The 15,329-nt window shown below is 51.0% G+C and overlaps 1 protein-coding gene across 1 annotated transcript in view; it reads right to left on the bottom strand.

Moving 5' to 3' along the window:
• LOC134023784 (activating signal cointegrator 1 complex subunit 3-like) overlaps positions 1-15,329 on the bottom strand; it is a 65,700-nt gene that overhangs the window by 45,527 nt on the left and 4,844 nt on the right. The window contains exons 2-4 of the mRNA XM_062466146.1: positions 13,058-13,234; positions 12,712-12,783; positions 10,154-10,288 (exon numbers count right to left, since the gene is read on the bottom strand). Coding sequence (XP_062322130.1) covers positions 10,154-10,288; positions 12,712-12,783; positions 13,058-13,234 — 384 coding nt within the window. The remainder of the gene's footprint in view (positions 1-10,153; positions 10,289-12,711; positions 12,784-13,057; positions 13,235-15,329) is intronic.

Raw genomic sequence — 15,329 nt, 5'->3', positions numbered from 1 at the left:
GTCTCCTAATATCCTAGCATCCTCCTACTGCCTCCTAGCATCCTCCTCCTGCCTCCTAGCATCCTCCTACTGCCTCCTAGCATCCTCCTCCTGCCTCCTAGCATCCTCCTCCTCCTGCCTCCTAATATCCTAGCATCCTCCTCCTGCCTCCTAGCATCCTCCTACTGCCTCCTAGCATCCTCCTCCAGCCTCCTAGCATCCTCCTCCTGCCTCCTAGCATCCTCCTCCTGCCTCCTAGCATCCTCCTACTGCCTCCTAGCATCCTCCTCCTGCCTCCTAGCATCCTCCTCCTGCCTCCTAGCATCCTCCTCCTGCCTCCTAGCATCCTCCTCCTGCCTCCTAATATCCTAGCATCCTCCTCCTGCCTCCTAGCATCCTGCTACTGCCTCCTAGCATCCTCCTCCTGCCTCCTAGCATCCTCCTCCTGCCTCCTAATATCCTAGCATCCTCCTCCTGCCTCCTAGCATCCTCGTACTGCCTCCTAGCATCCTCCTCCTGCCTCCTAGCATCCTCCTCCTTCTGCCTCCTAATATCCTAGCATCCTCCTCCTGCCTCCTAATATCCTAGCATCCTCCTACTGCCTCCTAGCATCCTCCTCCTGCCTCCTAGCATCCTCCTACTGCCTCCTAGCATCCTCCTCCTGCCTCCTAGCATACTCCTCCTCCTGCCTCCTAATATCCTAGCATCCTCCTCCTGCCTCCTAGCATCCTCCTACTGCCTCCTAATATCCTAGCATCCTCCTCCTGCCTCCTAGCATCCTCCTACTGCCTCCTAGCATCCTCCTCCTGCCTCCTAGCATCCTCCTCCTGCCTCCTAATATCCTAGCATCCTCCTCCTGCCTCCTAATATCCTAGCATCCTCCTCCTGCCTCCTAGCATCCTCTTACTGCCTCCTAGCATCCTCCTCCTGCCTCCTAGCATCCTCCTCCTCCTGCCTCCTAATATCCTAGCATCCTCCTCCTGCCTCCTAGCATCCTCCTACTGCCTCCTAGCATCCTCCTCCTGCCTCCTAGCATCATACTCCTCCTGCCTCCTAGCATCCTCCTCCAGCCTCCTAGCATCCTCCTCCAGCCTCCTAGCATCCTCCTCCTCCTGCCTCCTAGCATCCTCCTCCAGCCTCCTAGCATCCTCCTCCAGCCTCCTAGCATCCTCCTCCTGCCTCCTAGCATCCTCCTCCTCCTGCCTCCTAATATCCTAGCATCCTCCTCCTGCCTCCTAGCATCCTTCTACTGTCTCCTAGCATCCTCATACTGCCTTCTAGCATCCTCCTCCTGCGTCCTATCTCCTAGCATCCTCCTCCTGCCTCCTAGCATCCTCCTACTGCCTCCTAGCATCCTCCTACTGCCTCCTAGCATCCTCCTCCTGCCTCCTAGCATCCTCCTACTGCCTCCTGCCTCCTAGCATTCTCCTCCTGCCTCCTAGCATCCTCCTCCAGCCTCCTAATATCCTAGCATCCTCCTACTGCCTCCTAGCATCCTCCTACTGCCTCCTAGCATTCTCCTCCTGCCTCCTAGCATCCTCCTCCTGTCTCCTAGCATCCTCCTCCTGCGTCCTATCTCCTAGCATCCTCCTCCTGCCTCCTAGCATCCCCCTACTGCCTCCTAGCATCCTCCTCCTCCTGCCTCCTATCTCCTAGCATCCTCCTACTGCCTCCTAGCATCCTCCTCCTGCCTCCTAGCATCCTCCTCCTGCCTCCTATCTCCTAGCATCCTCATACTGCCTCCTAGCATCCTCCTCCTGCCTCCTAGCATCCTCCTCCTGCCTCCTAGCATCCTCCTCCTGCCTCCTAGCATCCTCCTCCTGCCTCCTATCTCCTAGCATCCTCCTACTGCCTCCTTGCATCCTCCTACTGCCTCCTAGCATCCTCCTACTGCCTCCTAGCATCCTCCTCCTGCCTCTTATCTCCTAGCATCCTCCTACTGCCTCCTAGCATCCTCCTACTGCCTCCTAGCATCCTCCTCCTGCCTCCTATCTCCTAGCATCCTCCTCCAATCTCCTACCATCCTCCTCCTGCCTCCTATCTCCTAGCATCCTCTTACTGCCTCCTAGCATCCTCCTCCTGCCTCCTATCTCCTAGCATCCTCCTACTGCCTCCAAGCATCCTCCTCCTGCCTCCTATCTCCTAGCATCCTCCTACTGCCTCCTAGCATCCTCTTCCTGCCTCCTATCTCCAAGCATCCTCCTCCAATCTCCTACCATCCTCCTCCTGCCTCCTATCTCCTAGCATCCTCTTACTGCCTCCTAACATCCTCCTGCCTCCTATCTCCTAGCATCCTCCTACTGCCTCCTAGCATCCTCCTCCTGCCTCCTATCTCCTAGCATCCTCTTCCAATCTCCTACCATCCTCCTCCTGCCTCCTATCTCCTAGCATCCTCCTACTGCCTCCAAGCATCCTCCTCCTGCCTCCTATCTCCTAGCATCCTCCTACTGCCTCCTAGCATCCTCCTCCTGCCTCCTATCTCCAAGCATCCTCCTCCAATCTCCTACCATCCTCCTCCTGCCTCCTATCTCCAAGCATCCTCCTCCAATCTCCTACCATCCTCCTCCTGCCTCCTATCTCCTAGCATCCTCCTCCTGCCTCCTATCTCCTAGCATCCTCTTCCAATCTCCTACTATCCTCCTCCTGCCTCCTATCTCCTAGCATCCTCTTACTGCATCCTAGCATCCTCCTCCGGCCTCCTATCTCCTAGCATCCTCTTACTGCCTCCTAGCATCCTCCTCCTGCCCCCTATCTTCTAGCATCCTCCTCCTGTCTCCTTAAACAGGCTCAACCTACATAGACACCCCCTCCCCCAACGCTGATAACAATGAGAGTGACACTGCATGCAATCAAGGGCACACTTATCTAAACTAAACGCAGGATTGTTAATTGTTGATATGCTTGTGCGGCCCTCGATAGTCATAATGTTTGCCCCCTCCATTCCACAGGCTTTTAACGCTGAGTGAGCTGATAGAGGGGGTGGATGAGCCGCCTCTTACAGCTCTCCTCCACCCCTCTCTCCCCATCTATCCTCCACTCCATCCCCCCTCCAATCCTCTCTCTACATCTCCCCTCCTCTCTCCATCTATCCTCCACTCCTCTCTCCATCCCCCCTCCAATCCTCTCTCTACATCTCCCCTCCTCTCTCCATCTATCCTCCACTCCTCTCTCCATCCCCCCTCCAATCCTCTCTACATCTCCCCTCCTCTCTCCATCTCTCCTCCACTCCTCTCTCCACCCCCCATCCAATCCTCTTTACATCTCCCCTCCTCTCTCCACCTCTCCTCCCCTCCCCTCTCTCCATCTATCCTCCACTCCACCTCTCCTCCACTCCTTTCTCCATCTCTCCTCCACTCCTCTCTCCATCTCTCCTTCACTCCTCTCTCCATCTCTCCTCCCCTCCCCTCTCTCCATCTCTCCTCCCCTCCTCTCTCTCCACTCCTCTCTCCATCTCTCCTCCACTGCTCTCTCCATCTATCCTCCACTCCTCTCTCCATCTCTCCTCTACTCCTCTCTCCATCTCTCCTCCACTCCTCTCTCCATCTCTCCTCCCCTCCCCTCTCTCCATCTCTCCTCCACTCCTCTCTCTCCACTCCATCTCTACACTTCTCCCTCGAACACAATATCTCAATCTCCTCCTTTCCACTTTCCCTCTATCTGTCTCTGTGTTTAACTTTCTCTCCCTCTATGCAGACATTGCAGCAGGGGAATGAGGACAGATATAATTGGGTGTGCTCAAGCCTTCGGCGAGAGCACAACCTTTGTTCTCTCACATATATATTATTATTCTTTTTGCCCCCCTAAAACTCAGTCAATATTTGGCCTACATAGACAACGTAGGTGTCAAAAGTTTCGTCTTGGTAGCGATTGAGTTGCTTCTATTGGAATTTACGTTCCGTTGCATGGTTTGGGCTTAAGTTAAGTTTTTGTGGCGAAAAGTGAAGCTAACGGTGGCTAATTTGCTAGCCACAGTCACTGACGTTACTAACGTCACTACGTCACTAACGTCACGAAAACACGCGTGACTACCCTTGGCAGAACATTCGTTTCGCATCTGTTAACTTGGGGGATAGCTAGGCTAACTATAGCTTTACTGCAAGGCAGCTGCAGAAACGCCACAAGCAAAGAGGCCAGGGTGATAACTATTTACTCATTTTACTTTGTGATATGACACACAATTGTGATGTGTAATGTACAATATAAGCTGATATTATTAAGGAAGTACATCTACTTTCGGAAACAGTAGTCTACTATTTCACTGAAGTATTAGCATCATGACATTAGCCTGTGTTTCCCGGGCAACACATACTACAGTGGTCTATGATGTATCTGTTTTCAATCGTTAAAATAAACATTCCTCACATATACATTTTCGTTGTAGGATTTATTCTGACATTAGTAAACGATTTGTTGGTGAAATTACCATTACCTGTGGTTTCAAACCAGTGTAGCTCACTGCAACGCTGTAGCTTACGCGAGACACACTACAAAAACATCTACAGTACACAGCTGTTTAGGAAGTCAAACGGCGACAGAAAATGTTCGGCACTCCCCTTACTTAACCCTTGTGTTATCTTCGGGTCATTCTGACCCATCAGTCATTGTGACCCACTGTCGTATTGCGACAACTTTACCGCATACAAAAACAAATTGAAGCATTTTCTTTTAATCGTCGGGCTGTCTCAGACCCCCCACATTGCGAAGGTTAAAAGAAAATGCTATTTATTTGTTTTTGGATTGGGTAAAATTGGGTAAACACAACAATGGTTCGTTGTGAACCTTTGGGTCATGTGACCCGAATGCAGCACAAGGGTTAAATCAAAAGTCTATCTAACTACTAACCTGAACTTCATTGCCACAGCCTAAACGTTGTCAATCTGTTCATGAAAATAATTAATTTCAGCCTAAACCGTACAACGGAACGTTAAATCGAATTCAACCAACGCAATCGCTACCAAGACGAACACAGCAGTAGTCTAGTACTGTACCGTAGTAGAATTTACCGGGGCAGCTTCTCCACACAGACATCTATTTCATTCTACACTTCGCTCGTATTTTGAGTTGTAAATGAGCAGCAACAAATATATGCTTTTAAATCTATGTCATCTTTATAAATAATAAGTATGCATTTTTATATAAAATATACAGAAATATCAGTTGTAAAAATGACATTCAAAAACGGATCCCTGTGCAACCGATGCAAGCAAGCACACCCTACAATTTCCCCAGAAATTGTACCCTCTCTAGTTATGTCTGTTTTATTGTGTGTGTGTGTTTGTGTGAAAGAGAAATGTGCTTCTACTGAGAAATTAGATGAAGAGAAAACAGCATGTGACACACACACACAGCACTCCCTCTATCTCACACACACTCAGAAACACACCACTCTCTCCAAACACCGCTATCTCACACCCTACTTACACACAAACACCCCTTTCTCTCACACACACACCACTCTCTCTCACACACACACACACACCTCTCTCTCTCTCTCTCTCACACACACACACAAACCTCTCTCTCTCTCTCTCTCAACACACACAGCCACACACACACCACTCTCTCTCACACACACACAGGCAGACACTCAGCACTTCCAGGTGATGGAGCACATAAACAGGAGTGTGAACATTGGAGCTGTCGTGAACACTAACCCTCAAGCCACCAGACTGCAGATCAGCTGCTACTGCCACGCAGGCAGCCAAGGTGTCTGTCTGTCAGTGTGGGTGTGTTGGGTCTGGGTGTGTGTGTTGGGTCTGCCTGTGTGTGTGTGTTGGGTCTGGGTGTGTGTGTTGGGTCTGCCTGTGTGTATGTGTTGGGTCTGGGTGTGTGTGTTGGGTCTGCCTGTGTGTGTGTGTTGGGTCTGGGTGTGTGTGTTGGGTCTGCCTGTGTGTGTGTGTTGGGTCTGGGTGTGTGTGTTGGGTCTGCCTGTGTGTGTGTGTGTGTGTTGGGTCTGGGTGTGTGTGTTTGGTCTGCCTGTGTGAGTGTGTGTGTGCGTCTCTCTCTCTCTGTCTGCGTGACTAGGTTGAGAGAGGTTGCTAACCCTGTGTTGTTGTGGGCTGTCTGGCCATCTGGACGCCGTGACGGAGCGGCTCTGCTCTGACAAATGATGAGCAGCGGCGAGGGGGAGCGCTCCGTGTTACACACATACACAGAGAGAGACCAAACACACACACAGACCAAACACATGTGTTGGGACTTTAATGAGAGGGTCCCAGGAGAGAGAGAGAGAGAGAGAGAGAGAGAGAGAGAGAGAGAGAGAGAGAGAGAGAGAGATGAGGAGAGAGAGAGAGAGAGAGAGAGAGAGAGAGAGAGAGAGAGAGAGAGAGAGAGAGAGGAGAGAGAGAGAGAGAGAGAGAGAGAGAGAGAGAGAGAGAGAGAGAGAGAGAGAGAGAGAGAGAGAGAGAGAGAGAGAGAGAGAGCTGGGGGGAGGAGAGAGCAACAATCCACATCAATAGGTCTTCAGTACAGTAGCTCTATTGAATCCAATCTGCTTCAAATAGGGCCCTAAATTACAATCATGCACCTCTTCACTAGTTGAGAACATAATTCACTGACTCCACACACACCACACACACGCTGTTCCCAACCTGGCCACAAGGTGTCTCTCCATCTCCACGTAGGACTTCCAGTGAACAATGTCTACAGTTACTTTCATCTCGGAGAGGAGAGAAAAGAAAGGAGGAAGGAGGGGGAGGCATAGAGAGAGGAGAGATGGGGAGTGGAGGGGTGGGGACAGGAGAGATGGGTAGGGGAGAGATGGGGAGTGGAGAGATGGGGACAGGAGACATGTTTACATGTCATGTAACATGTAAACACAAGGCCTGCTTTACTAAGAGCTGTGTCCAACAGAACGATGGTGTGTACCGGGAGAGAGCGTAGATCACATCCCATATCTCACTCTCACACAGAGGCCAACATCTACTGCTTGTTATATGAACATCGGAATTATGTCCCTCAATTTTACCCATCCACACACACACTCCTACACACACACACCCTTATACACACACCCCATGTACACACCATTTGAGCACGCACGCACGCACACACACACACACCCACCCTTATCAAAAGAGCAGCCCACGTTGATGCACTTCAGAATCAGAAACTTTTACTCTCTCTCTCTCTCTCTCTCTCTCTCTCTCTCTCTCTCTCTCTCTCTCTCTCTCTCTCTCTCTCTCTGTGTAACTACCCCCCTCTCTCTCTCTGTTACTACCCCCCCCTCTCTCTCTCTCTGTTACTACCCCCCCTCTATCTCTGTCTGTTACTACCCCCCTCTCTCTGAAACTAACTCCTCTCTCTCTCTCTCGCTCTCTCTCTCTCTACCTCTCTCTACCTCTCTCTACCTCTCTCTACCTCTCTCTACCTCTCTCTACCTCTCTCTACCTCTCTCTACCTCTCTCTACCTCTCTCTACCTCTCTCTGCAGGCTTACCAAACAGCCATTAGTCCACCAGTGTTCACTCAAGTGGGAGCACTGAGATCTCTAAGCTTGACTGACAGGTTCTCCAGCCCCCGAGATAAAGCCAATTAATGGGCATTATGAGAGAAAAAACACTGCAGGATCACTCCTGACTTTTAAAGCAGGATAAATAATGCCAAATTATAGAATTGACCTTAAAGGTGCAGCATTTCTCTACATATGCATACTGGAGATTAAAAAACACATCTATAAATATTAATGCAGGGCAATTTCCAAGTGCAAATAAGCCATGTATTATGTCTCTCTACCACTATCTCTTCCACTCTTTCTCTGTGTTGGCTTAAAGTAAGATCAAGCCCACCACCTCACCTCCAACCCCACCATCATCACACACACCAGCCCCTCATCCCCTTCCACAGGACAGACAGATAGACAGACAGATAGAGAGACAGAAAGGAAGACAGACAGACGGAAAGAGAAACAGACAGGCAGACAGGCAGAGACCGAGCAACACACAGACATAGAGACAGACAGACATAGAGACAGACAGGCAGACATAGAGACAGACAGACAGACAGGAAGACATACAGACAGACAGGAAGACATACAGACAGACAGACAGGAAGACATACAGACAGACAGACAGACAGTATTAGGGGTTAGGGTTAGGGCTTGGACAGTATGAAGCACAGCCCCAGTAGAATGTTCTCTACTGTTGAACACACTTCTAAACATAAACCCAATTTACACAACACAGGCCTACACAACACAACTTACACAACACAGGCCTACACAACACAACTTACACAACACAGGCCTACATATGCGCAATGCGTCCAGTATTTCTACGCTTCTAACTCATCCAAGTCTAACCAGGTCACCGCCGTTTTCAGCACCCTACATAATCTCCTATGTCTGGATTTCAAGTTTTACAAAGAATGAAAAGCGATCTGATTTGTATATATTTATACATATTCCATATACAGAACTTGGAGATTAGAGGCACATCAATCTTGGCCCTGCCCCGGGGAATACAGAAAAGGTTACTAAATTTATCAGCTAGCTTTGTGCTGGGGGAGATTTAAATATGGAGGCAGAGAGTCTGCTTGGCTGTCCTTAGAGAAAGACTTTCGTTCCACCTCTGTGTTCTCTCTCAGCACAGAGCCTATCCATTACACACACACTTAAGCACTCACACACACACACACACATTGCACGCATGCTCATAACTCATTACAGTGGCATATAGTTGTATAAACACACGCTATCTCAAATGCAAACACACGTGCTAACTCAAACACACACACACACACACATGCTGCCTCAAATACACACACGTGTGCAAACACACACACGCGTGTGCTAACACACACACACAGAGCTTAGGCCCAGTCCTTGTGGTGTGTCAGAGCTCCAGAGGTAGGCAGCAGAGGTGAGCCGGATCACACAGAGTTCTATCCATCACTGAGGGAAAGGCAGGAGTAGGAAGACTGTGTGTGTGAGTGTTTATGTTTGTATGTGTGTGAGCCTGTGTGCGTGTGTGTATGTGTGCGTGCGTGAGTGTGTGTGTGATACTCAAGCGGAGTCTGTCTATTGATCCCTGTAGTGTGATCCGCATCTGCAGCTAGGAGCCCAGGACAAGCACTATTTATCATGACCAGGTTCTGATCACACCACACCACGCTACACAACCCTGTCTAGACAGAGACGAACAGCCCTGCCTGCCTGCCTGCCTGCCTGTCTGTCTCTCTACCTGCCTGCCTGTCTGCCAGTCTGCCAGTCTGCTTGTCTATGTGTTGGTCTGGCTGCCTGTTTGTCCATCTCTTTCCCTACACCTACATATTCCATAATCCAATTATCTGAACTTTGCTGGAGTGCCTCGTACAGCCTCAGAGTCAGACAGCACACAGCTGCCTGCCCTGGTTAATTATCCCTATCTGTGAAGTTGGGCCAATCCTGGACTCTGTACTTCATATGTTCTTCACACACACACTCTCTCTCTTTGTTTACCTCTCTCCATGGCAGAGTGGGCTCTAAGAAAGGTGGTTGACCTCAATTTCTCTCACTTTCCTCTCCTTTAATCTCATGAAAACAACTCATAACTAACAGTGAGCACAGCCGGGGAGGGGGAACACAGAACCTCTACGTTACCACGGTACCATGCAGCTCTAATAGGATTTACTGTACCAGTGGGATCCACTTCAGTGATCCTCCTATGTGACATTCAGCTGAGTCCTACCTTCCCAAGTGAGTCCTACCTTGCCAGGTGAGACCTACCAACCCATGTGAGACCCACCCAGGTAAGACCTACCTTCCCAGGAGAGACCCACCCAGGTGAGACCTACCTTTCCAGGTGAGACCTACCTACCCAGGTGAGACCTACCTACCCAGGTGAGACCCACCCAGGTGAGACCCACCCAGGTGAGACCTACCTTCCCAAGTGAGACCTACCTACCCAGGTGACACCTACCTTCCCAGGTGAGACCTACCTACCCAAATGAGACCTACCTACCCAGGTGAGACCTACCTTTCCAGGTGAGACCTATTTACCCAGGTGAGACCTACCTTCCCAGGAGAGACCCACCCAGGTGAGACCTACCTACCCAGGTGAGACCCACCCAGGTGAGACCTACCTTCCCAGGTGAGACCTACCTTTCCAGGTGAGACCTACCTACCCAGGTGAGACCTACCTTTCCAGGTGAGACCTACCTACCCAGGTGAGACCCACCCAGGTGAGACCTCAGCGTACCTGTTTTTCACACTGTCCGTAGTCAGGTCCCTGCTCCGCCTGGAAGAAGGATGTTTCTCCACGGTTCTTCGCCATCTCAATCAGCCCCATGGCCGTCCTCACCGTGGCATTACGGGCGTGTACAAACACCATGACCTAACACACACACACACACGGGGGAACACAGGAAGGGAAGTTAGGATGACAGGTCAAGCCCTCCAGAGGAGAGTTAGGGGTCACCAGGGGTCAGTCTCGGGGGCAGGGCAGTCGGGAGCTTGGAGGATGAATCACTTCATCGTGGACACACACTTCACCCTAATCATCAGGCCCCATCGTGGACACACACTTCACCCTAATCATCAGGCCCCATCGTGGACACACACTTCACCCTAATCATCAGGCCCCATCGTGGACACACACTTCACCCTAATCATCAGGCCCCATCGTGGACACACACTTCACCCTAATCATCAGGCCCCATAGTGGACACACACTTCACCCTAATCATCAGGCTTCATCGTGGACACACACTTCACCCAAGTCATCAGGCCCCATTGTGGACACACACTTCACCCTAATCATCAGGCCCCATCGTGGACACACACTTCACCCAAGTCATCAGGCCCCATTGTGGACACACACTTCACCCTAATCATCAGGCCCCATAGTGGACACACACTTCACCCAAGTCATCAGGCCCCATCGTGGACACACACTTCACCCTAATCATCAGGCCCCATCGTGGACACACACTTCACCCTAATCATCAGGCCCCATCGTGGACACACACTTCACCCTAATCATCAGGCCCCATCGTGGACACACACGGCCATGTTGAACAGGACGTGTGGTGAGTTTGACCTGGTATCGTTTACTATGCAGCTATTCTCCAGAGGTGGAGCAGCATCATGAAGCTAGGAACATGTTTCACCAAGTGGACAGGAAGCTTATCATATTTTAGGCGTATCAATAGTTAATGTACAACTTCATCTACAGCCACAAGGTAACAATTCTCTCAGCTAACTATAGCAATCTCTCCCTCTCTCGCTCGCTCTCTCTGTGTCTGTCTGTCTCTCGCTCTCTGCTAACCAGTATCATGAACAGCTTCATGCTGCACAGGAGATACACCTGTACTTGTCTTCACAACACAAATGCTTCCCTGTCAGACAAGGCTAAGGCCTCCTGGCTGACTCTCCTGCGTGGGAGAAGGTCACCACCATCTGCATGCTTTGTTGACAGGACAGAGGAGAGGTGTAATTTTCCTATTACAGTCAGCCCGTCCTTGCAAAACAGTCAATAGCTCAGACAAAAGCAATCAATAACAGAAATACAAGACAGTTATGAGATGAAAGTAAAGGACTTCTCTCTCTCGCTCTCTTCTCTCTACCCCTTTGTCCCTCTCTCTCTCATCCTCTCTCTTTCTTTCTAACCTTGTCCTTTTCTCATCGCCCTCCTCTCTCCCCCCTTCCTACTTTGTCCTTTAGAGAGATGGAATGAAAGTGAGGGAGGATAGGAGAGGCCAGAACTGACACGTGTGTGTGTGTGTGCGTGTGTGTGTGTGGAATGTACAGTATGTATAATTTGCTTGTAGGCACATTATCCTCTATGTCTGTTAACCTCACTGTCTTCATGTAAATGAGGTCAGGTAGTAACAACTGCATGTGGGAGGTACACACAAACACACACACAGGCACACACACACACCCACTGGCACACACACACACAAAAAGGCACACTCACACAGTCACACACACAAAGGCACACACACACATAAAGTCACACACACAAAGGCACACACGCACACACACACACACACACACACACACACAGTGTGAATGGGCCCCCTCGCCAGGCCTCCACAGAGACCAATAGAGTGGATGTTATTTATTAAAACTGCTTTATCAGTGGCGGGCGACGCGGAGGAAGTGTTGTCGACGGGAACGGCTCGCTCCTCGGCTTATTAAAGTTCCTCTCTGCAGGCCTGCAGCCCGGCAGGGCATGGCAGGGCTGCAGGCCTGCAGGGCCGGGCTGGCTTCATAAGAAGCGCTCCATCCATCACCGTCCCAGATGAAATTAATATATGTCACAGTCACTTCTGACAATCTAATATGGTGTCCAGGAAGCTGGGCCCGTTGGAGGTGTGTGCATGTGTGTGCGCGCGTGCGTGTGGCCCAGACCCCCAGAGTAAAGAGCAGGAACATCTATGCCTATAGACTATCTACGAATACAGAGAAGAAAAGCAAACCCTTCCTGCGTTCAGATCCCTGATGTGATACTGAACAGCATGAAGGAAAACCCTGCGCTGACTGGAGAGAAACTGTCTGTGTGTGTGTGTGTGAAGCAGACACACCCAGCTACGAGGGAGTTCACCACACTGAGCAGATGGAGTTGAACGCAGATGGCTGACTCTACAACTCTGGTTTTCTCAGAAGGCACTGGGAGGCTGCCCAGGGAGAGGAGGAGGAGGGGAGACTGTGTGATGTGGCACATTGTTTAAAGGCACAACACACAGACAGTCACACACTCACACACACACACACACACAGACCCCCCCTCCCAGTAGTGCAGGTTGTCTCTACCTGGTGTCCAGCTCTGATCTGCTTCAGGACCTTGTTGTAGCAGACCTCCTCCATGTCGTGCATCTGCTGGACCTGAGAGACAAGCGAAACCATCACATCCCTCTCCCTGAGTGAGCGCCACACATGCACATGAATGTGTGTGTGCCCACGTGTGTCTGTCTCTGCGTGTTTAAGAGTGTGTGTGTGTTTCTGCATGTCTGTTTGTGTGTGTGTGTGTGTGAGTGAGAGAGTGTGCGTGTCTGTGTATGTGACTGCGTGTGTGTCTGCTTGTCTGTCTGTCTCTGTGCGTCTGATAGTGTGTGTGACTGTATGTGTGTGTGTGTATGCGTGCGTGTGCCCCCCTCACCTTGTTGTTGGACTTGATGCCTATGAAGCTCTGCCCCAGGGGGACTGGCCGGAAGCGACTGTCGAAGAAGAACAGGCCAATGTAGGGGTTGACGTGCAGGAAGGAGGCCACGTCCAGGTAGTTAGGCAGCGTGGCCGACAGCCCCAGGATACGGATCATACTCTGGGTGGACTCCACCTGCCGCCAACACACCACAGAAGAAGAGACGTCAAGCCCAGCACACACCACAGAAGAAGACAGTCTGGGAGGTCAACTCAAACGACAGTCAGAAGGTAGACACCAACCTACTGTAAGATACACTGTATGAACCACCGCCGGGTAGATATACTGTATGAACCACCGCAGGCTAGATACACTGTATGAATCACCGCAGGCTAGATACACTGTATGAACCACCGCAGGGTAGATACACTGTATGAACCACCGCAGGCTAGATACACTGTATGAACCACCGCAGGGTAGATACACTGTATGAACCACCGCAGGGTAGATACACTGTATGAACCACCACAGGATAGATACACTGTATGAACCACCGCAGGGTAGATACACTGTATGAACCACCGCAGGCTAGATACACTGTATGAACCACCGCAGGGTAGATACACTGTATGAACCACCGCAGGATAGATACACTGTATGAACCACCACAGGGTAGATATCGCCACATTCATCCACTAACTCTCTCAGAAGGGAACTCTCTCACAACCAACAACTATGATCACAGCGTTCACACACAGATATACCGTGCACACACACACACATATATTAATACAATTATATATATATATATATATATATATATATATAGTATATACGTGTGTGTGTGTGTGATTGTGTGCCAGAGAGAGAAGGCGTGAGGCCATATATGAGCGCGTGCGAGCACTATCTTTCAGACTCCTGGGGAGAGTGTGAGACAGGGAAGATTGGTAAGGCCTTTACCATGACACAGTACCTGTCACAGGCCACTATCTAGATAAGCACCCAGCCAATAACAGGCCACCATCTAGATCAGCACCCAGCCAGTCCCAGCCGCAGGACGGCAGAGGCCAGGCAGGCAGGCAGGGCAGGCCAGGCCAGGCCAGGCAGGCAGGCAGGCAGGCAGGCAGGCAGGCAGGCAGGCAGGCAGGCAGGCAGAGTCTACACATCCAAGCAGCCACGTAGACACAGTCTGCTCACTAACTCTGTTTTGTCTTTTCTCCATTTTCTTTCATCATCAGTTGAACTTGAAGGTTTTATGGCCTAGAAGATGTTGGCTCTGCACTCCTTGACTCTGACCACGAGGAACTGTTAGAACGACGCATTTCTGAGAACCTTCTGTGTACGTGGCTTTGGATAAAAATCGTCTATAAAATAACTACTTGCATCACATTTATAAATCCCTTCGATGAAGCGCATGAACAATGTTAGACACCAAACCAACAGGAAATATAGAGCCAATCAATCAAACACAACTGTTGCACTCCGAATATCAGAACTGGGTTAGGGTTCGTCTCCAAACATATTTGCATAACATTTATGAAAAAGGCAATTTGGTTGGTGGGAATTTCCATATTCATGGAAGAGGTGAAGCAACCATCTCGACAGGGTCACAAGCCCTGACCCCCCCCCCCCCCCCCCCCCCCCCCGCACGCACGCACGCACGCACGCACGCACGCACGCACGCACGCACGCACGCACGCACGCACGCACACACACACACACACACACACACACACACACACACACACACACACACACACACACACACACACACACACATTCCGGAAACAGCCAGTTAGGTCAGTCTGTAAGTTGTATCAGTCTTTGAACACAGAAAGGTGAGGGGCTGGGGGAGGAGCCAATGGCGAGGGGAACTGCTATTGGATGGGGGAGGAGCAAGAGTGGAGAATAACACATGGGCTTGAAGGAGCCAGAGACGGAGGGAAGAGCCTCTGCAGGGGGAGGAGTCAGTTCTGGGGGAGGAGCCAGTGCAGGGGCTAATGCAGGGGGAGGAGCCAGTGCAGGGGGAGGGGTCAGTTCTGGGGGAGGAGCCAGTGCAGGGGCTAATGCAGGGGGAGGAGCCAGTGCAGGGGGAGGGGTCAGTTCTGGGGGAGGAGCCAGTGCAGGGGCTAATGCAGGGGGAGGAGCCAGTGCAGGGGGAGGAGCCAGTGCAGGGGGAGGGGTCAGTTCTGGGGGAGGAGCCAGTGCAGGGGCTAATGCAGGGGGAGGAGCCAGTGCAGGGGGAGGAGCCAGTGCAGGGGGAGGAGCCAGTGCAGGGGGAGGGGTCAGT

The sequence above is a fragment of the Osmerus eperlanus genome, chromosome 7 (genome assembly GCF_963692335.1).
Source record: "Osmerus eperlanus chromosome 7, fOsmEpe2.1, whole genome shotgun sequence".
Taxonomy (NCBI): Eukaryota; Metazoa; Chordata; class Actinopteri; order Osmeriformes; family Osmeridae; genus Osmerus; species Osmerus eperlanus.
Note: the sequence above shows the minus strand (reverse complement) of the source record. Positions and strands in the feature narration are given on the sequence as shown.